At 34.5% G+C, this 24,535-nt stretch overlaps 1 protein-coding gene across 1 annotated transcript; it reads right to left on the bottom strand.

Annotated features, from left to right (window-relative positions):
• Positions 1–1,644: 1,644 nt before the first annotated feature.
• On the bottom strand, positions 1,645–24,135 carry LOC109054963 (ankyrin repeat domain-containing protein 10-like). Its single transcript, XM_042763076.1, has 6 exons — positions 23,841–24,135; positions 21,742–21,926; positions 18,707–18,796; positions 3,942–4,192; positions 3,592–3,846; positions 1,645–1,844 (listed from the first exon to the last, which is right to left on the bottom strand). The coding sequence occupies exons 1-6, from the start codon at positions 24,030–24,032 to the stop codon at positions 1,645–1,647; spliced, it is 1,173 nt and encodes a 390-aa protein (XP_042619010.1). The 5' UTR covers positions 24,033–24,135.
• Between the last annotated feature and the right edge of the window lie 400 nt (positions 24,136–24,535).

The raw sequence follows: 24,535 nt of genomic DNA on the forward strand, positions 1-24,535 counted from the left end.
GCGGTCTAGAGTGAGCCGCCGTCTAGAGTGAGCCGCCGTCTAGAGTGAGTCGCCGTCAAGAGTGAGTCGCGGTCTAGAGTGAGCCGCCGTCTAGAGTGAGCCGCGGCTAGAGTGAGCTGCCGTCTAGAGTGAGTCGCCGTCAAGAGTGAGTCGCGGTCTAGAGTGAGCCGCGGTCTAGAGTGAGCCGCCGTCTAGAGTGAGTCGCCGTCTAGAGTGAGTCGCCGTCTAGAGTGAGCCGCCGTCTAGAGTGAGCCGCCGTCTAGAGTGAGCCGTCTAGAGTGAGTGAGCGCGGTCTAGAGTGAGCCGCGGTCTAGAGTGAGCCGCCGTCTAGAGTGAGTCGCCGTCTAGAGTGAGTCGCCGTCTAGAGTGAGTCGCGGTCTAGAGTGAGCGCCGTCTAGAGTGAGCCCGCCGTCTAGAGTGAGCCGCGGTCTAGAGTGAGCCGCCGTCTAGAGTGAGTCGCCGTCTAGAGTGAGTCGCCGGCTAGAGTGAGTCGTCTAGAGTGAGTCGCCGTCTAGAGTGAGTGCCGTCTAGAGGCCGGAGGGCCACGAAGCAACCAAACTTGACCACCCAACAACCATCAGTGAGCAGAGTCCGGCGGCTTGAGAACAGTGCAGCAGGCGGATTCTACGAAGGAGTGTACCTTGGTCTTGCAGCAACCACATGTGACGACCCCAGGCTGGATGCCGCTTCGCCCACGGTGAAAGCCGATTCTGCGATCCACAGTGCGAAGTTGATGTATTTGGATCAGCTCCAGGCATGGCGAAGTGGATATTGTCCTCTTTTGGAAGGCCAAACAAAGTAGTTTCGCTTTCACAGTGAAACACACAGCGTCTATACGACATGGCGGCGGCAACAATAATACTACAACTAGAATAAAAGGTACACCTTCTTTCTTTGCGTGAACATCTGGGCAGCGTTATGCAAATCTTTCCACATACTGATGTAGAGATGTGGGGGCATGTTAGAACGAGCCGTTTCAGGGGGGCGTGGACGAGTCTCAACTTTTATAAAGAATATCTCTTTGGATTTGAGACTTTAGTCTTTGCAACTTCACAAATCTTCTTTATTCACCAAGAGCTTGTAACACTCCAAAGAGAAAGGAAAATTTGAAATCGCATCATATGACCCCTTTAAACAAAGACTACAGAATACCCAAGACATGTCAATCGTATAGTTTTGAATGGGGAAAATGCAACGCAAAACACGCCCTATCAATCAAAGAAACCCCCACCTTCTGAATGAAGGAGCCAATCGCTAAAGTCAGCGCGTCACTGCAGCTGCCATTAGAAGCATCCCGGTTGCTATAGAAACAGTCAGCGTTCTGAGATGTGCGCTCAGGACTGCACATGCGCACTGGCTGATCTAGCCTGAATAATAAGCTTTTTATAATGCTATTTGAGTAAAATAAACAACATTTACGACACAGTTGTTATCAGATTTCTTTGGTGATTTCAAATATAATATTTAATCGCAAGCCTAGTAAACAGTTTTGTAGAATTAGATGTTTCCCCATTCAAAGAGATTTTTGCCGAGAGGCGTTTCAAAGATGCCCGCCAAATGACATGACTTGTCTTAAAGTTAACTTAAATTAAAGCAACACACAATAATGATATACAAAATCAAAATACAAAAGAAAAATTAAGGCTAACACCCATAGTAGAGGTTCATGGTGTTGGAGGTGATGTGGTCATACTGCTCCTCTACACTGATTGACTTGTGGTGCTTTATCTGACTGCTGGCGACCTCCATGTTCTCAGCCATATCTCCAAAGCCATTATGATGCCCAAAATGAAGGCAAGTAACCAAGATGCGAGGAGACACCCACATTCCCAATATGATCACCACTCTCAACCTCGGTTGTATTTCCATTCACGTTCCCGTGCATCAGGTCACCTCCACTGAGGTGCTGCACAAGAAGACAATGTTAAAGAGAACACATGAATTATTAATTCATTAAAGAAAGTTAAAATGCCTTCTTTATTCTTAACTGCACAACAATTTTCAACAAGTTTTGAATTTTGCATTGTTAATATCCTTTTGTGGACATTTAACGGATATTCTGTAAATTGTTCAGTTTAGGGTTTTCAAAATAACATTTGAACCTGAGATTGAAGTCCATATTGCTCAGCTCTACAAAAACTGGCACGCTGCCACAAATTAGCTTCAAAATTAAACATTTTGCCTTATGATTTAATACTTATTCAATTTAAATAACAGGGATTAATTCTTAATCTCATTTATTAAGTGTGGAAGCAGTAAAACAGGTTAATCAAGTAGCAAACCACCAATACATGGTGATGATGATGATGCATGTGTGCTACATTTTAATCTACGACAAACAGTATCAAATGACTTGCAAGTGGTTTCTGTTTTGCTAACATGCTCTTTCAAACTATTCATATGTACAAATTCAAGAGTCAGCGATGATTGTTAAATGAGAACATTTAATGAGTATAGATATTACATTTTGCATCCATCTTAGGCATCCTGTTACTTTACAAGAACAATATTTTTATCTCTATCTCAATCTCAGTGTCACACATAGCCAGTTTTAATGACCACTTATAGTAAGATTTCCTTTGTAAATCTGCCATTTGTTCTGTGTGAAAGGATGATTTTTATATGAATTTATAGAAAGTACAATGTTATCAAAGAATCACCATTGTCTCAATACATAGCTCAATACTTCCTTACAAGAACACACATATAAAAGCTGCAAAGCGAAGGTCTGTAGATGGACTTTATACATTCATAATAAGATATGCTTTGGCAAAACAATTGAATTAAATGTTTAAGAAATTTAAAAAAAGCAAAATAAAATGCACTATTTAATATTTTCAACATGCACACACACACACACACACATATACATATACATACATATATATACATACACACACACACACACACACACACACACACACACACACACACACACACTAACTTGGAATCATGTTTTTTCTCTTTTTTTTGCAACTTGGCAGGACTATAATATGGGTCACTCATATCCAAAGTATTAACCAACTTCCTAGACCAAAACCCAATGTTACAAAACTCAAAGTCAGGAATTTGGCTGGCCAAAAGCAATTCACTGCAAAATCAGTGTCGTACTAAGACTGAACAGGAAAAAGAAAAAAAAAAAAAAAACACTGACATACTTTACAAGTATAGATTTCAGGGCATAAAAACAGACTCATTACATGACAAAACAAAACTCAACATTTGCTCCTATTGAGCAAAAGTTTCAGGGCAAAAGACAGTAAAACAAAGTTCAGACTCATTGCTTTACATGACGCAACTACTTTAGTAAATAGCCAAGGTAGGCTCCTACAAATAAGGAGTTATTGTGCAAAACGGTGAAGAACTCAACATTTCCTGCTCCTATTGAGGAACCCAAAGACAAAGTTCATACCACCAAAAGAAAAAAGGACAGGGTGGTATGAGCATCTTATGATCAAAAAAAAGGACAGGGTGGTATGAGCATCTTATGATCAAATGCTTTATACATATGGTGTGTACCAAATTACATTATTTTCCCTCCCAGACACACATCATCAAAAGAGCTTAAATTTAGCCAAGGTAAAGGCTCCTACAAATAAGCATAGGAGTTAGTGCAACGACATGGTATCTGCATGGAGGTCACGGTGAAGATCTCTGACTCTCTGTGGACTGCAGCCCGGTCCTGCTCTGGACTGATGTAGCCATTGGAACCCAGAGGCAGGGATCCATTTAAGGGTTGGTTCCCACCTGGGGTACTCAGCGCTTGGCCAAACTCCATGTTCATGTTCTCCATCTGGACTTCTCCGCTGGATCCATTTACTCCATTCATCGGCTGATAACCGAGATCTGCAATGACACGTTCACGTTAACAAGTGGAGACCCAACGCAGTATCAAAACTGTTCATCATACAACTGTCTTTCAATTTTCAGTCAAGACTTACCATCTTTTCTGGCCTTTTTAATCAGATTAGACTCCATGCAATCAAGAGACCTTTTTCGGCTGGGAACCCCATTAAGGATGCTCCGTTCTTGGATAAGCTTGCGGTCCCCAAAACACACAGAGCCATTGTTTGAGAACCCATTAAGCTGATTGAGCTGCTGGTTCTGGGCATTGGAAAGCAGTTGGGCACACTCTTCAAAGCCCTGGGCATGAGCTAGGTCAGCGGCGGTCAGTCCACTAGAGTTCCTCATGCTGCGCAATGATAAAATTAGGGTGTTAGCACTGCCGGTCTAAGGCAAATGTTTGCAAAGCACTCATATACACACACACACACACACACCCTTTCTGCATTTCATACCCCAAATTATTTGTGCAGTTTTTGAATAAAAGTAAAAAAAAAATTGACAAATCATTGAACATCTATATAATTTAAAGACATTTATAATGTTGTGAGGTCTCAACTGCAATAGAAAATGAAAAAACTATTGAAGCATACACACAAAGAACACAATATATGAAGAAATACAAATAACCATATTTCCATTAAAGTACAGTCAACAGTAAATATTTGTCAATGGCAAGTGGAGAGATTCTGATTTTCACAAGAATGACTAACAACTGAGAAGAGGTTTGGCAATGCCAAATGTTTTTTTTTTTTTTTTTTTCTTCAAGAATTCTCTTCAACTCAACAGATGAACTGGACAGAAAATGTATTTAATCATTTTTAGAAGTAAAAGAATGCCACACCAGAAAAAACATAGTGAAAACAGTGGCAATAAGAAGCCAATAACTGTAGACAGAAGAATGCAATGTCTTCTTAAATCTGTGGCCGGACCACAGCTGTGAGCTGAAGGAGAATATCACGCCAATCTTCTGATTCAAAAGGAAAAAGAAAAAAGGAAAAAGAAAAAAGAAAAGCGGTATCCTCATATCCTCAAGTGGTTTTGATGAACGAATCTTAATTTTTATGGTTGAAAGAGGACATCTTGGAAGTTAAAAGGCAAGCAAGACCTGGTCAGGAAATTCTTCTTTAAACACTCAAAGATGAAAAAAGTAGAGGAAGTTAAAGAGAACAGCATCCTGGCTTCTTTAAGAGAAAGATTTAATCCAATGGCCAACGTCGATACCATAAAGCATTCACGGGTCATGTGAGATGCATACCTGGTTAAGATCTGACATGAAATCAGGAAAGGATTAAGAGTGTGTTTGTCATCAACAGTCATTTTCTATTGCAGTGAAGAAAACAGAATACATGAATGAACAAAATCTAGGGCAAAATAACTGTTTACACTTACCCCTGGAGCTCCTGCTAAAACTTACAGTTAAAAGCAAACTACCACGAATGCAGTGAGAATACAGAAACGTGACTCTTGGCAGCGCAATACAGTAAATACACAGACTAACCTCAGACAATCCAAAAGAATTTATAACAGACACCAATAATGTGTTGACTCTTTTTCATCACTTTTTTAATTTGGGTTATGCTCGCTTTTATAAGCAAACAAGTGTATCTGTATGGGTTTTGAGTAACTGCCAGCTTTTGCTGCACTCTTTATTTTTATTTTTTACAAGTAAGAACAAAACTTGAACATGGCTACATCCAAAATCCCATATTTGTCTGAGAAGATGCTCATTTGATGAGGAACAAACTTTGCAGCTTTTCGATACTCTATGAGTATGTTCTATATAGTCTGAATGTGTGCTGGATGAATGAAATCCAGATGTACTTACACTCGCTATGTTGTTATTATGGTAGTTACCATTACTTCCATTAACAGTTCCTCTCCTGTAGCCTCATGGGATATTAAAGTGTCCATCAGATGCACACTTCAGAATGTCAGCTATAGCACCTGGTCATCCGTGTAGTTTTCACCTACTGTTTTATGAAAACAATGATAGTAGGGAAGTAGGTTCAGACACAGAGCATCTTTGCATGAAGTCTCTACTGACGAGCTGATGAGGTGAATTCTGTTTGATTAGAAAGTGTTTGAAAATGTGTACTGATGATGTGCCTGCAGAACACTACAGGGAATAGTACATCAATAGCATGTGCAGAGAATGAATATCTGAGGAACAAGCAGTTCACTGTGAGGACATGGCGCTTAGGTGCGAAGACCTTGGTATTTTGATTGGAAAGAGGGAAAATGCTGGCAGTCCCCCAAAGCCTACATCACATTTTCATGAATCTGTGCAAAAAGCATTTCAGAAATATTTTAAATTTAATATAAAATATATATTTTAACAATGCCCAACATTAAATTTAGTAGCTAGCTGTACGCGCTACCACAGAGGGACATTCATGAAGTAAGGGGTTTGCTTTTGGCTTCAGGAAAAGGTTTGTTCATTCACGGATTCATTACAAAAAAAAAAAAAAATAATAATAATCACAATAATAATTCAGACATTTTTTTTTCTTTCATTTTTAACTAGAAAACAGTCCATACACACATTCATTCCAACACATAAAACATGTTTAAAACATCAAACATCTAAAAATAACACAATTTCCAGCAAATAAAGTAAAAATCAAACTTTTTTTTTTTTTTTTTTTCTTCATTGAACAGACCCTCCCCACTTATTCCTACCCAAATCTGAAGAAAAATATGAATGCTTCTCAGATGTTCTGATGTCAAAAAGACCTTTGTAACAAACACTTCAGAAGGTGCGTGTCCATCCTGGCAGGTCTCAATTGAAAATGAACCTCTTAGGTGCAAGAAATCTGAAATAATTACCAAAACAAACACAATGATCATATGGACAATTGATTAATAGTTCACACTATCCACTGTTGTTTATGGGCCTGATTCTGTGAGTGACTTGAATATTTCTGTTATATACATATTTTGCTCCTCAAAATGTATGGGTTTTAAATTTGTACACAACACCAATAGGTATTCATATTATAAATTATATACAATTCTCTATATATACACATATTACATTCTTTATATCACAACTCTTGGTCAACATTACTTTAATGAATGATAAATGAAGTTTGTATCAGCTAATTTGACGAAATAGCAAATTTTAAATTAAATCTTTCATTATTTAAACTATATATATAAATAAATATATAAAAATATAGTAAATATAATCATAAATATCATATAGCATAAGAGTCAATAATTGTAAATATCACAGATAATATATTGCTCAAAATCACAGTAACAATAGATGTAATATTTTTGCACATGCCAGTTATGTTTAGAATGCAAGAAAACTGTTTTGTTTACATATTGTCCACAGAGTTAGATGAGATTTCTAGCACCTTTAATTAGAGATCATTTCAGTTTATGTAAACATAAAATATACTTGAACAGGAAAACTTATGCTGTTTGATTTCTATTAAGTAACCTTGTTTCTACTTGAGTTAGACATGTGCTTCTTAATGCGCATTATTAGTAATCTAAACTGCGAGACATAATGGCAATGGCAGCACCATGTTACCATTTCTAAATAAAATCAATGTAGCAATTCACACCACAAGTGCTCAGTTTTTTTATATTCTATTTATCTTTCTGTGTTATAACTTCTAATATATATCTATATATATATATATATATATATATATATATATATATATAAAAATATCAAATGCAGTGAAACAGGTTCAAATACAATATAGTCAAACACGCTTCATTCAAGCCCTTCCCGTGTGCACTGCTTCTCTATAAAATAGATTGAGACTTTTGCTAAAACACTGCAGAAAACAACAATGCTTCAAATATAGTTATTTTTACCTATCATATTCTGACCATTCAAACCAGGTTTGAGACGTAACATTTTTTTTTATCTACATTTAGCAGTATTAATCAGTATGTTCAGAGCACTTTAAAAGTAAACATAATTGTTCAAACTGGGAAATTTATTTGTAGATGGCAAGGAAAGACAACATAAACATTGAAATTACCAGTCAACTTTGTTCTCTGCTCAATATGTTTTTTTAAGCAAAATGTAAAAATACTACAGATTTCAAGAGGGAAATTCTGAACCCCCATACAGTATTTTCTGTCACATGGCCTTCTGCCTTACAAATGTAACTAAATGTAAAAAATATTATTTTTTACATTTAGATACATTTGTAAGCTGAAAAGATCTGATTTTATCTTTTAATAATAATGTCTAAATGGGCTCAACTGGCTTTTGGCTCTGAGGACCAAATATCCTCATCTTTGATGAATATTTTGACTTTTTTTTTTTTTTTTTTTTTTTTTTTTAATTTTACAAATCATTAACTATTCACATATATAACAGTGTAACTACCCACGAGGAGGCAAGGGAGACAGTGCCTCCTCAAAATACTGGATGAGAAAAAAAAATTAGGGCTGTCAAATGATCAATCACAATTAATCACATCCAAAACAAAATCACATCCAAAATAAAAGTTGTTTACATATATATGTATGTGTAAAAATATTAATGTATATATAAAGACACACACATAAATTATATATTTAGAAAATATTTACATGTATATACATTTATATATTTATATTCTTATATTTTAAAGTATATATATATTTAATCATAAAACATAACATATTTTTCTAAAGATATACATGCATGTGTGTGTATTTATATATACCATAATAAATATACACAGTACACACACATATATTATGTAAACAAAACTTTTATTTTGGATGTGATTAATCGTGATCTCTTATTGACAGCCCTAAAAAAAAATAAAATAAAAAAACTTGTAGTACAAAAATAAAAGAAAGACAATATTACAGTTTTAACAGACCCTCTAAAGTGTGTCGTGAGTTTAATAATAATTATTAAATAATAATATAATTGATAATTAAATAATAGAATTAATAATAATAATTGAGAATGAATGGGGGAAAGTCACTAAGATAAGGCAGTCTCCACAACAATATAATATTATATAACAACTTATAATATTTGATAAAAACCCCATCTCATATTCTCATACACATATATTTATGTGTGTGTGTTTTTTTTTTGACTGTGTGTGTGTGTGTGTGTGTGTGTGTGTGTGTGTGTGTGACCCTGGACCACAAAAGTCTTAAGTCGCTGGGGTATATTAGTAGCAACAGCCAAAAATATATTTTATGGGTCTAAATCTCGGCCAAATATTGTCCTATTCTAACAAATCATACATCAATGGAAAGCTTATTTATTCAGCTTTCAGATGGTATATAAATTTCAATTTCAAAAAATTGACCCTTATGACTGGTTTTGTGGTCCAGGGTCACACACATATATATATACATATTTTTTTTTTGTCTGGTCCTCCACTGGGAAGGACATATATATAGACCAGACCTCTCTTGGAACTTCAAAGGATTATTTCACTTCCAGAATGAAAAGTTGATGGGCACCATTGACATACATAGTATTCCCCCCCCCCTACTATGTACGTCAATGGTGCCCATCAACTGTTCAGATACTAACTTTAAAAAAAAAAAAAAATCTTTTGTGTTCATCAGAAGAAAAACTCATACAAGGTTTGGAACAAGTTTAGGGTGAGTAAATGATGGGTAAATGATTTTTCATTCTAGAAGTGAAATAATCCTTTTATTAAATATCCCTGCCCTAAATTATCAATCGGTGTGTGTACAGAATATTGGAATTAGCCTGCATTTTGCCATCATGTGGCTGTAAACAAGAAACATTGATGCTAACAGTTAATGAAACAATCAATGAAATAATTATTAGCAATTGAACATCTTTTTTTCTTTCTTTTTTCATTTTAAGTAAACTGCTGTCAAGAGAGATGTGTTTTGTTTATGCTTGTTCAGATCTAGCATTAGACATGTGCCGGTATTCGGTAATACGATATATCACGATAATGAACATGCACAATATTGTTATCATGGGGACTTAAAAATAGAGTGAATAATTATTTATTACAAATTAATTCGATTTTTTTGAATGCATTTAAATAATACTTTACCCATCAACTGGTTAAAATGCATAACAAGGCAGTATGAAAATGGTTAGTTATTGTCATATTTTGGGCTGTACTAATCAGTTGAACCAGGAAAAACATATGGATTAATCTTATCATGCAGCTAATTTTATGGCATTACACCATTTTATTTAAAACTATGGAATTGCACATTAAAGGGTTTGTTCACTCAAAAATTAAAATCACCCTTATGTCGTTACGAACCTTTTGTTTATTTTCAAAACACAAATGATGACATCTTAATGAAACCTGAGATATTTCTGTCCCTCCATTAAAAATCCTGGGAAACAGAAGCTTAAATGCACTTGCTTGACACACAAGCTTTATTCTCACGCATCAAGCATGCACAGTTGAGCACCTATCAACCATAATGTATGATCAAAATCCAAAATCAAATAAAAATCCTAAAATAAAAATAAAGGATAAATTAAATCTGTTAATCATAAAGCAATCATGTCTCTTGAGAAGACTTGCATTACTTTTAAAAACTATTTAGGACCTTTTCAAGTGTTAAATGTCTATGTGGAATGGACTTTCAATGGAGGGACAGAAATTTCATTAAAAATAGCTGCATTTGTGTTTCAATGATGAACAAAAGTTTGGAGCGACATTCCTTTAACATCTCCAGTTTTTAAATCTAGACAATATTCTCAAAGTCAGATGATATTATTACATAAAAAGTCAGGTTTACATACACACATTAGACCTGCCAGGTTTGCCACTGTTTCCCGGTAATCACTGTGACAAATGACGATTTCACTTTGGTGAATGAATGAATGAATTTTTATTTAAATAATGAAACGGAAGCATTCATTGTGTTTCTTCATTCCTGATATGCTTTGCTACTCTCTTTTTTGCTTCATAAATTCCCTTCCATTGGTTGAGCCCTGACACATAACTTCCTGAGCATCAGACCATGCTTACTCTGGACGAGACTAAGAAGGGACTGATTAGACCTGTCCAACAGATACGTCCTATGGTTAGTCTACAAAAAAAGAAAGAAAAAAAAAAGAAAGAAAACAAACATTGAAATTAAATAGGAAATAAATATACATCAACTGCATTGATTTAAGGGCACAATTAGCAAAGCATGCAGGTCAAAAAACTAGATCTAATAATTATAAACAAACAAAAAAACTTTGTCTTTTGAAAGTTCAAAATGTCCTATCAACAAAACCAATCACCGCATGAAATACCTCAACAGTTTGCCAGTGTGTTGATACTGAAGGGAGCGATAGTGAGAACACTCCTAATGCCACAACAGTGCAGTTTCGTTGAGGGAACTTGGAGTGAGTCAGCAGTGTCTATTTGGAATGCTCTCCCCCTTTTCTAGGATTACTTGAAAAAGTCAAGTCATTTCGAATTCAATAGCTGCAAAAACATTGAGATGTGTAGACGTTCTCTAGAATTTTGCCGTAACAGTTAACAAAATGCAATCTCCATTTCTTTTGTCATCATGCCACTTTCATAAGGACAAAGGTGACAGATGATTCATAAAAGAACATGTTTTATCATAGGGTAATCATATATCATAGGGTAACTTCTACAGGCGACATTGTAAATACAAACAATTTGTCTATGAACAAAGTCTCAGAATAAATAATGCAGACAGGTTAAAACAAAATACTAGTAATGCTGTTCATATTATGAAGATCTAATAATGCAAACCCTGCTGATATTTAAGCCTATGCTTTACCCTGTTTTCCTTTACTATTATGCTACCTGAACCACACTTTCTCCTGCCAGACTTTTGGATCGAGGGCTTTGGGAGACTGATGAAAAACAAAGCATGTATTCAAAAAGTATCTATGTTTTTAAATGGTTAATAGTCAACTGTAAACAGTATTTTCCCCATTTCATTTACTTTACTGAAGGGACAAGAAATGATAAAGAGCAACTGTACTTATTTCAGTTTGGTACTTGTGTCTGCAAGAGCTTGATGGCTTAACATGTCAGAGTTAACTCTAGGCCATGGGCGTGACATGACTTCATATTCTTTTTAAGGCACAGCATACATTTGGTGCTTAAAAAGTTAAATTAAGGACAGTTAAGCAATTTATAAAGGACATTGGGTCAAACCCGGTAATTTCCACTGGATGTTTTATTTGAAGCCTCTCCACTAGGTAATAAAGAGAGATCAAAGACTAAATGTACACTTGAAGCTGTGTACATCACTGGTAAAGAACATAAGAAGCTGAACAACGTGAGTGCAAAACATTCAGAATCACAGAAAGAGAAAGAATAGAAGAAAGAAAATGTGGCAAAGCACATTTCTTCAAAGGACTTGGCTATTTGAACTTGAGTCGACATGTTTGGTAAAGATGAAATTCAACTGGAGACATTTCAGTGAAGAAAGAATCAGGATTTCAATGAGAAAATATATGTAGTGTGTCCATCCATCAGTTGCCATGAACAACAGAATCAAGAAACCAAGGTAACAATGAGTCTGTCTGGAGATGTCCAACAGAAAAAGAAAAACATATTCAGAGGGAGATACACCTTTGTGCAGTTGTTTATTGAGGATTCAAGCAGAATTTGGAAGTGCTCCATTCTCACTGTCTTAAGAGATTTTTTCGGGAATTTTACATTAAACTTTAAAATACAACAAGCTGAATATAAGCTATTACATTTTAAATTTAAGTCTAGTTCTAGTCTTCTGGGATCTGGAGGAATAGTTCCAGCAACAGGGCAAAAAATGAATGGTTGCTCCTTGGAAGTTCCTTTGTCTTCTCTATGCCATTCACATTATTTTGGTTTCAGTCCAAGAAATCTTGAAGGAATATAACTTCTGGACATCACAATGAAATGGTGCTCTTTTTTGTCAAATTTTAAGGTAGGAATATGATGGTACTGTCAAGCATCCAGAGAATTCTTTCATTGGTGGCTGACGTGTTTTCGCCAGAAAGAAAACTATCAGCTGGATTCAGGTCTCAAGAAATCACTTAAAGTAAAAACTAGAAATACGTAGGGAGGAAACAGATAAAACATCCATTATGGCATTTCCCCCCCTCATGCAGATCTTGAAGAAATATTACCATATTACTGCTTCTCTACTAAGAATAGTTATAGATTTGTTAAATGTATAATATTGGTAATACTGTGAACAGGAGAATTGTGATGTTTGTGTGCTGTGCCATCGATGAGGTTCCAGATTTTATAATATGGGAATGAAAATAATATTTTTTTATTGTTATTATTATTATTTTTTATTAAAAATAACAAATGAAGAATGATATTTTTTTCTGGGAGTCAAGATGTTTAAATAAATTTTTAAAATACAAAATTAAAACCCAAAACCCTCGCTCCTTTCAATCCCCTAACTAGGCCTATATTATAAAATCTTTTTATTTTAAACCTTCTCTTCTGCTTTGAATGGGTAAATCTGACACACTATAGCTGTCATCGGCTTTAATACTGACCTGGGCTTCAGTGCCACTACCACTGTAAGACTTTTGAAACATTGTTCATACTGCCATAAAAACAAACATCAACAATCCTATTTGTCTGGTTGCTGAATACACATTTCATCACCACCTCAAAAGCATTTCCAATAGGGCAATAAAGACAACATGCACTAACAGAAATTGAACATTTAAAAACAACCCTAGGTCCCCAAGACCAAATTTTTTATCTTTCGTCATTTTGAATGCCACGTTAATCATGGATAAAGCAATACAATGTCTGTCATTCATATTACTTCTATCACAGATTTGTTTTTGAAAATAAAAGTTTATCAAGTGAAATATACCTTTATATACTTTAGATAGTAGTAGGTGTTTGAATGCAACAGTGGTTGAATTAGCTGTTTAAGAAGGTTTTTTTGTTTTTTGTTTTGGTGCCTATTTGTCTTCCTGGACAACTGTTTGAAACACTTCAAGTGTGTGAGGGGTTCAGTCTTTTTCATTAACAGCACAAATCAAAAAAATAATCAACAAAAATACAATCTAAAATTCAAAAAACAATCACTTTTAAATATCATACACATAATAACATCAACTGACAAAATCTTTGGTACCCTTGAACTGAACTAACAAAATCTGTGGTACCCTTGAACTGAAGAAGTGGGTTTACATTGCATTACTTGCATTCTATATATATATATATATATATATATATATATATATATATTTTGTTTTTTTTTTTTTTTTTTTTTTGCAGTATTTGTTACTAACTGGGAGTGAAATGGAATGTTCAGCCAAACAGTTGCTTTGTATTTTTAGTGTATTGTGTAAATAACTACCAAATGACAATAACAGAATGCAGCCTTCTAGTCATTTGTATACTGTAAAGTTTGCACATAACTGTAATTGTTCTTTTTTCATACAATGTAGCAATTATCTTAACAGTTTTATTGCAAAACTTTATAAGATTCAATTTGTTAACATTAGTTAATGCATTGGGTATCCTGAACTAACAATGAACAATACAAGAACGGCATTTACTAATCTATGTGAATGATAATTAATATACAAAAACTATTTTTATCATTTCAAGTTGTGTACATTAATGTTTATGTATTAAGGACACAAATGAACAATACTAATGGTAAAGAATTTTTGCATCACAACACAAAATGTTTATTGTAAAGTGTCACCAGTTTTAATTAATGGCATTACAATAATGCTACAAATGATATTAATGTCTGTTATGCTAACCATAACCATATGGCATTCAAAAGAGGAGAGTGTCATCTGCAGGGAGAATTTGCAGTTGTAGTGCGTCCAGCAGGCTTGTGTTCTTCAGACCAAAAGCCTGCAAGAAACACTAGCAAGCCCATCACTGTACCTGCTGTTCCACAAAACACATCACACCTCTGCTTTCCAAAGTAGGACTTTGTTTGACCTCAGTCAACTGATGGCTGAGCAAAGAAAACACTTTTAAAAAGCATAAAAAACACATGAATTATTAACCACATTTAAGTACAATAAATTTTAGACTTGCATATTTCATGATCTGGTAATCAAAATATATTTAATTGCTTTTAAGTCACTAAAGGAAGTGTTGGTTTCATGTATGTGTCTCTGTGGAACATCAGATAATTTCCAGTTATTCAGTATGTCCTTCATCATCATTAAAGTATTGTCTCAATGAATTCCCAAGTGACATTTCTCATTGTCAAGAGATATGAAACGCCAAGAGTCATTTCTCCAGAAAGAGCAACAAGAACGCTCCAGCACCACAGTACGTGTGTGCTGTCAACTCATAACATACACAAGTGTATACTTGTATAGTTATACCTTGTTGCAACATCCTGGAGATCTTTTGGCAAATAATCAACATTAATAATTCAAGAACTTCCTTCAGAATCCCTCAACAAATCCAAAAACACAATATAAAACAAATATAACAAACTTAAATGACTAAATGATCTAAATCCTGCACAAGTTGTTGGAGAACAGTATGTCAAGTGGGTCTACACATGCATATGGCGTATGATAGTTAGAGGTTTCCAATACTGCTCCATGAGGGGCCAGTTTTCTACAGAGTTGATATCGCTTCTCAAAAGCAGCGAATCAGTATTTTTCTGCATTTATTTCCACAAACATTTAACAAGTTCTGATTTATGTGAATCTTCTTCTACACTAGATTTCACCCTCATATTTACCTTGCGCGATGTTACAACGGAAACTTTTTACGGAATCATTCATTCAGTGCTTAACATGGTGGAGATGCTGTTGACAAGAACAAAGCAATATGCCTGATTTGCAATGCTGTGGTGAAATGCTGTAGTAATACTGCAAATCTGCAGAAGCATTTGACATCACGCATAGGGTTCTATGATTTCCGTGATGAATGAATGGTGCAGACGCTGAAGTGTGAGTGATGCTTACGATATTTTCAGGCCCTGCCGTCTCACTATTATGACAATATGAACACATGCACATCATCTCCAGAGCTACTCTGAGAGTCACTTCATAAGCATTTTACCGTTTAATTTGAGAATAACTACCATCATATCACATGCACAGCAGTTGCAAGTTCTTCACAGCAACCCGTCAAAATAAAAGTTTGGTTTAACTTGAAGAAACTGTGACAGAAATATATTACTATTGTGCAGTAGAATATAAGACTCAATGTAATACTACAACTACTACTAAATAATAATAATAATAAAACTTTATTTTTAAAGGAATAATCACACATTTTTTTTTTTTTAATTTTAACAGTAAACCTGTTGTTCAGCACTTTGTTTGCCAAACAAATGAAGGGTTTAATCTTCATTTGATTAAAAAATAAAATAAATTAACGTTTTATGTCCTCATTTGGTTAGGAAAAAAAAAATAAGAAAAAAAATTATAGGGCCCTATTATTGTTTAAAATTTAAAAATACAGGTCTGTGGTTCTTAATTTCTTTTTATTAATACACCTTTTTTTTTTTTAAGAAATATCAATACCATTTGTATTAAAACTATATTCATTGAGTTTAATAAAAAAATAGATTCAGGAATCGAGTTGAATCAAGAGCTTGCAAATCAGAATCAAATCATCTAAATCGATACCCACCCTTTATAAGATTAGCTAAAAACTTTCAGTTAGGTGTGTTCTGGCAGGCTGAATCTAAACGTTGCAGGAAAGTGGCCCTTTAGGAGCAGGACTGGACACCCCTGGCATTTGATGAACACTATATATGTATTGATATGTTTTTCTGCTTGCAAAATTTCACAATCAAGCAGAGCTGTTCATGTGTGGTTTTGCATTATTTTTTGTTCAACTTCAAACAGAAGCAGTGTTCTGACAGCTTTAGATTACTAGAAAGAACTAAGAAAAGAAAAAAAAAGAAAGTAATAAAAATTATATTACAGGGGATATAATGACACTGCAGAGACATTTTGAATTGTGCTCAATTTCCCTTTGACACCATGGGTCTCACACACTTCATTTCATCTTATCTCTCAACAAGGAAAAACCCCTTAGCAACCAGGGACAATGTCAAATAGCAATAGTTGTTGTTAGCTTTTGAGCTGTGAGGAAATGTGCAACAGTTTGCAACCTTGTAATGGCAACACATTTCAAATCAAAAAGTGAAGGAAACAAAAAGGATATTACCTCTGCACCTCACAGGGGATTATAGAAGACATGATAGAGATCATCAAATTACTGAATTCAGAATACATTTCACATGTAGGCAAAATCAAGCCAATAAGACCAAATCTGGTCAGAGATTTCAGAAGAGCTCCATCAAAACACATTTCAAACTGGATTGAGTGTATTAGGTCACTTTTCAAAATCACATTTTTAGCTTGGATAACCAAAAGAATACAAGTTCAACACTGAATCTAGGGTTCATTTAGTTAAAGGGATACTCCACCCCAAAATGAAAATTGTGTTATTAATCACTTATCCCCATGTCGTTCCAAACCCGTAAAAGCTTTGTTCGTCTTCGGAACACAATTTATACAGTCTCAAGCCTCCCTGTTTTCATCCAAAATATCTTTAATTGTGTTCTGAAGACGAACAAAGCTTTTACGGGTTTGGAAAGACATGGGGGTAAGTGATTAATAACACAGTTTTCATTTTGGGGTGGAGTATCCCTTTAATATCACTTAATGCATTAGGTATCGTGATCTAATAATGAACAATACAAGAACAGCATTTATTAATCTTGGTTAATGTTCATGTTTACCTATACTAAAATGTACTAAATTAACATTTCAAACTGTATAATTATTTATAATGCATTGTTAACAAACAAATTAACACAAATCATAATATAATTATAAATTAACATTCAATTAATAAATGCGGCAAAAATGCTGTTCATTGTTAGTTCATGAATCATGATACATAATTTATTAATGTTTAAAAAATGTTGTTGCCCTGTCAAGATGGACCAACTTAAATGAAAAAGATCTTAATAATAATAATAATAATAATAATAATCTTCATCTAAATTAGTGCTGTCAAATTATTAATCACGATAAATCGCATCCAATACAATGTGTACTGTGTATATTTATTATGTATATATAAATACACACACATGCATGTATATATATTTAAGAAAAATTTATTTTGTTTATATATAAAATATCAATATTTATATATAATATAAATTATATTTGAATATATATACACACACATATTTTTTTTTTAAATATATACATGTATGTTTGTGTATTTATATATCCTGTACATAATTATATATATTAATCGTGATTAATCGTTTGACAGCACTAATCTAAATAGTACATTATTATACTAACAGTAACAGTAAACATGCCTTTATTGACCCAGAACTGTACAACTTTTTATAAACTTAAAATTTTCTTCAGTATTTTTTTTTAATAAATCGTAAAATCTAAAAAAAGAAAGAAAAAAATCAGCTAAAACATTAACTCAACATATTTTTCTGATAGACTTAATGAATTTGATATGCATATATCCATTTATTCAACATTTGCCATGTCATGCTTAACAACACCCCTTAAAATTGTAGGTAAAAACTGTAACAGCAACACTTTCATGGCTTAAATCTTTAAATGATCAGTTAAAAGCATAATAAAGAGAAAACAAACATAGTTGACATTCATTTGTAACTCATGCATGCAGGTTTTAAAATCAAGTAAAAATGTGAGATTGAAAACCAGTCAGATTTCTACCACTCAGGACAATAGGGTTCATTTACGGTCTCACTATAACTCACTAGTGTCTTGCTCCCGTATTGTCTTGCAGTGGAAGAAATGAAATATAAAGCCTTATAATCAAAAGAATCAATGTTTCTGCTTTGATGGAGCCCTTCTTAAATGAAGCACCAGTGGGGCATTTGAATGGATGCAAGGGACAGAGAGAGATACAGTTAGAGAGAGCAGCAGTTAGAGAAGACTTACTCTGCCTTGGCTCCCTGGACCAGGAGCGTGTTAATGCAGTCAATGCTGCCAGCACGGGCCGCTTTGTGGAGGGGGGGTTCTCCAACATATCTAAAGCACCTGTCACGGTTGGGAAACTTTGTCTTTAGATTGTCACACAAGTTATCAACATTTTGCTTCTGTCCATTACAGTATAATCTTAATACACACACACACACACACACACACACACACACCAACAAAATAAACATACATAAAATTAAAATAAAAATATTTAAAATGATTACTTTAAGACTTTATAAACTAATTACACAGGGGTATAATTATATTATTAATATTTGAACATCATAATCGTACATAACATTCATATGAAAATATTTAAATATGTTTTGAGTATTTACACTCAATTAAAAGTTTCTGTATGATTTTGTTTTTGTTTTGAAAGTCATCTCTAAAGGCTGCATCAATCAAAAAAAAGAAGATTAATAATACAAAAAAATAATAATAAAAATATTAATACTAAATATTAATAAAATAGGTTTTCTATTTGAATATATTTTCACATATAATTTAATTCTGTGATGCAAAGCTGAATTTTCAGCATCATTACTCCAGTCTTGAGTGTCAAATGAAATCATTTATATTACAGCTATTGAATATTTGCTTAAAATTCCATATGTGCATGATAGTGTATTTAAAATGAACCGTGATTGCGGTTCTCAATATGGATTATATCAACTAACTGCAATTATGTAATAATCATATCAGGCTCATCCAAGAATAATGTAATTTATCTATTAGAAAAAGCCAATTCTGCAAAGTGTTATTTAAGCATTATTTATCGCTATTATTAATAATTTAACGTCTGAGCTAATTCAATTTAATTTAAGTTTTAATTTTAGTATTTCGTTATGTGGTTTTGTGATTTTTATTTGTTTATATTTCTATTTGGCTTTAATTTATTTCAATTTTAGTACTTCAACCTATTTAAACTGTCTTCATCTTAATTAGTTGGTTGTCAAGGCAAGATTTCTAATTTCTGTTTAAGTTGATCAAGATCATGTGTTTCAAGTTTATTAGGTTTTCCATCTATATTTTATTTTATTTCAGCTATGTCAATTACCAAAAATGATTTTTAACAGTTTTGGTTAACCATCACAACACTGTGTCTGCAGACTCCACATACTGCTGAATATGGCGTGAAAGTGAAAGTGCAATTTTCTCCTGCAACTTTCCTATGCAAGTGAAAGTGCAATCTCTCTGTCACACAACCCCGCATCATTATTTATTTAGAAGCTGGTGGATCAGCCGGCTGAACCTTTCACCCTGACAGAAAGCTACAGTAAACTCTTCAGTAAAATCAGCCGCCCTTTCAGCAGAATCACTGATTCACGGCAGAGGAATGTGGGTCAGACTCACACTCGGTAGCTTTTCACTCCAGCTGCATTCATCCGAGCAGTACAAGACAAGACTGGGTAAGAGATCAGTCGACGGGCCGGCGATGCCCATAAATGATTTATGTTGATTTGCCTGAGCCAACGGGGATGAGAATTAGTCTATATTTGGAGAACACATCACTGGTTATGTAACAGTGGCCTAGTAATCTCATTTCTCTGCTGTAAAACACCAGAGAATGGTGGGGGGGGGGGATATATGAATAATCAGAAATATGCTTATGCGCTGATGGGGATTTCTACATTCTGCACACATGAAAACGCAATAGTGATACAGTACATATACAGTCATGAAGGGCCCGGGGCCTCAGTAAACCAATGCTGACTGAGTCTGGGTTATCTTAAAAAATGAGCACAGGTTTAAGACAAATTTCATAAATACTTTCAAATGGGAAAACTGTGGGGGTGGGCGGCCCTATGGTTGCCAGAAACTCACCTTAAAAAATACTATGACCATATTGATCTATATATAATGTTCCATTAAGTGATAAAATGTCAATATACCAATTTACTACCAAACTATCAAAATCTGTTTATTTATTTTTTTTCCCTTATAAATGAAAACCACCTTAATAATAATACAGACGCTACAATAGAAAACCACAAGATGAATCAGAAATCATGTACATGGCTTGTCCATAAAACATGGCCATAATCATACACAGACAAAACATCACACAACACTAAAATAATGCAGAAAATAACAACAGAAAATATAACTAGCAAAATATAACAAGAAATTTTGCACCATTTACAGTTTTTGACCATATATGGCATGGTAACTTAATGTTAATGGGGTTCTTACTGCAGCACTTTGTTTGTTTGTTTTTGTAAAAATGTAATTTATTTGTACATTAAGTATTTGACATTAAATTGGACAGTATTTTACAACTATATAACATATTATGCAATGTTAGACTATTTTCAGTTTTTAACCTAATACGGCATGGTAACTTAAAGACCATTACATAACTCCCTAGTGTCTTGCTCCCGTATTGTCTTGCAGTGGAAGAAATGAAATATAAAGCCTTATAATCAAGAGAATCAATGTTTCTGCTTTGATGGAACCCTTCTTAAATGAAGCACCAGTGGGGCATTTGAATGGATGCAAGGGACAGAGAGAGATACAGTTAGAGAGAGCAGCATTTTACTGCAGCATTTTTACATTTATTTTTTATGTATTTTATATTTTTATATTTCATGTATTTTACATTAAATATATTATTCATTATTCAGTGTGAAAATTCTTAACAACTTATTGTTATGTAACACTTGAGGGGAAAAACAATATAACTTTGTAAATAAAATTAAAAAAAAATTCTATCTAAATAAAACTGATAATACAACATCACATTTCTGATCAGAAGAATCAGATTCAAAGCTGCCATAAAACAGTGCACATTATGTGGCCAGCTGTGACACTGCTAACCAATGTAAACAACTGCTTTGTGTCTTTGTGCCTCATATCACTCCCCTGAAATAATTCTTCCTCATCTTCATCTTCACACTTCTTGCTCTGTTTTCTCACATAACTTCATCGTTGTTCAATCTCACATGTAAATAAAGCAGTTCTGCATGCTCACCTTTAAAAAGGTGTGTCACATATATAATCTCATATCACAGTGAAGTCTTACCTGTCTGTTTATATCAGCTCCAGCCTGCAGCAGCCAGAGCAAGCACTGAGGATGACCCCCGAAGGCAGCAATATGAGCTGGTGTCTGGGCAAACCGAGAGGTCACAGAGTTCACACCACATCCCACCTGCACCAGACGCATGACACACTCCAGCTGGGAGACAGGAGAGGACGCAGGGAAAAGTGCCTTTAATTAGTGCTCAACTGAGAGATGCGGATGTCGATATATAGAGCAGGATTGCAGATATAATGCAGATATTATAGCAGATATATATATATAATAGTATAATAATATATATATATATATATATATATATAAAGTAAATATGGATTGGACCATTTGCACATTTCTAAAAAAAAATCTATTTAAAATGTTTACATTTAAAATGTAATCAATATTCTGTTTATTAAAGCCATGTATAAATCTCATCAACTTAATGTTTTTAAGCATTTTACATATATTCCAAAATACTATCTCAAGGCAGTAACAATTTAAACAATATATTTTAAGTCACACTTTATTTGTGAACTTGTGTTCATCTATTCTGTTAAATAGTTAACTTTTAACTATTTTTATTTTTAATTATTTTTAATTTTTTGGGTCATAAGTCATCAAACTCAGTAAATATTCACAGACACAGAGATTTACTTTCACCAAGTCGATTACGAACTAAAAATCTACAAATCATGTTTTCAGGCCATTCAAGTCTCATTTTGTCATAAAGTGGTTATATCTAAGTGTGAGTTGTTAATTACTTTTTTCAATCTAAATTACCCCCCACCAAACTCACTGCACACTTTAGGGGGTCTGTTAAAAGTCAATGGGCTCAGGGGAGGCAAGAGTCATGTTCTTTAGAAAAACGAGTGATTATACACTTTTTAATGTTATACTTTGTAATATTGGCATTGTTTTATTTATATGTTATTACTACGTTTTTTGTTCTATTCCAACATTTTGTGGAGGCACTCCCTGAAACAACCCTGATATATATATATATATATATATATATATATATATATATATATATATATATATATATATATATGCATGTGTGTGTGTAAGTCACTAAGTCACTCCCTGTTATTCATCTACTCTACAGTGCCATACACTATTCTTTTCTAGACACTCCCATGCTGACATTACACCCATCCAGATAAAGCCATCAACACACAGCAAGTGGGAGTGGCACCAGAACAGAGCAATTTATAGCATCCTCATGGCTATTTTTATAAGTCATATCAGATTTGCCATAATTCAACTGGAAAAATCTAGTCTGATCTAAAACCCTGTTGATCAAGCTCATACAGAGAGGAATTTCCCTCCAAGTTTGAAAGTATAAAATGCACACATCATGTGGAGCTTTAAAAGTCAGTGCAATGCAGAAAATGCTTTCCTTTTCAGTAATTCACTTGCAAAAAAATAAACTGAGGGTTTGGTGTTTATATCAGTCTGCTGACTCCCATACTCCATCCGGTTGGGTAACTTCAAGATATCTGAGAATACACCACATCAGCTACATAACAGATAATGTAGCTCTTAAGAAAGTGAGAGGAACCTGAAGTTCAACATCATTACCTGAGGAAAGACTTCACCCACAGCTGTCAATGCAAAACGACACCTGTAAAAATACTCTGACAAAATACGACCACACGTGCAAGGACTCTTAAGAGTCGGTTCTTTTAGTGAATCAAAAACACTCACTGAATGAGTGAAAGCAGTTGAAACGGATTTCATCGGGTCCAAACTGAAATGAACCAAGAACTGCTACTGTATCGAATTACGCTTAATTACCGGTAGATAAACAACGTTAAAACAAATAAATAAATGTCACATTTTTGGTTCATTTAGCACTGTATTTTACATATTATTGAATGGAACAAGTTACTAACTGAAAAATGTATAAACACATTAATTTCGGACGCCTTGAAAATAAATGAAAGGTGCAATGCATTGCATTTTATTAAGGAGAGTAAACACATAATGGTTTAATCGAGTAGGATATTTTCGCGCACACTGAAGATTACAATTCTTTACACATGCTGCTGATAAATGAGCTCGATTATGCACCTTGCCGAAGTGTGCAGCCCAGTGTAGAGGAGTCCAGCCGTAGAAAGAGTCCTCCACAGCCAGCTGATCTGTGCGGCTCTGCAGGAGCGAGCACAGCGCGCCCACGTCTCCATCTCTGCACGCGCGGTGAACAGGGAAGCGGATATTCAGCAGCTCCTCGCTAGAAAACCCGGACTCCAGGCCCACCGACATCAGTGCTCAGCAAAAACGTTCGCTTTTATAAATACGTGGACACGGGAATCGTCAGAAAAATGGTGGACTTCACGACGTCTGCTTTTATTAAGACCACAAACCAAACAAACCAAAAACTCGACTCAAGCAGAGAAACATGACTACAAAATACGAAACTTCACACAAGACTAGACAAAACCAGAAACGGATCGCTCGAGAAACTGGACTGAAGCTGTGCATGCTCACTATAAAATAAACCCGGAACGGAGACCTCGAGGATCCGGAGGATGGTGAAGAGCACGTGAACGGTAACAAAACAAGAGCGTCAAAGGGGAAAAGTAGACATATTTTGGAGTGTCTTATTTTTCAACGCGGATGTAGGCCGTTTTCTGTGAATCCGCTGTAGGGAAGTAACGAGAAGAATAACGAAGTGCAGTAAACGTAAAACTGTTCGCACTACAAACCAGTGTGTTCATAATTAAGGTAATAATAATATGGTGAGAAACACCACTTTGCAATATGAA

This window comes from Cyprinus carpio, chromosome A9 (genome assembly GCF_018340385.1).
Source record: "Cyprinus carpio isolate SPL01 chromosome A9, ASM1834038v1, whole genome shotgun sequence".
In the NCBI taxonomy this organism is placed as follows: domain Eukaryota; kingdom Metazoa; phylum Chordata; class Actinopteri; order Cypriniformes; family Cyprinidae; genus Cyprinus; species Cyprinus carpio.

Coding starts and splice junctions, on each gene's coding strand:
- LOC109054963 (XM_042763076.1), bottom strand. CDS start 24,032: ATGTCGGTGGGCCTGGAGTCCGGGTTTTCTAGCGAGGAGCTGCTGAAT. Junction 18,797..21,741: donor TGTGATATGAGATTATATAT/GTGACACACCTT, acceptor CAGGTGCTTTAG/ATATGTTGGAGAACCCCCCC. Junction 4,193..18,706: donor GTCCAGGGAGCCAAGGCAGA/GTAAGTCTTCTC, acceptor ATCATTGCGCAG/CATGAGGAACTCTAGTGGAC.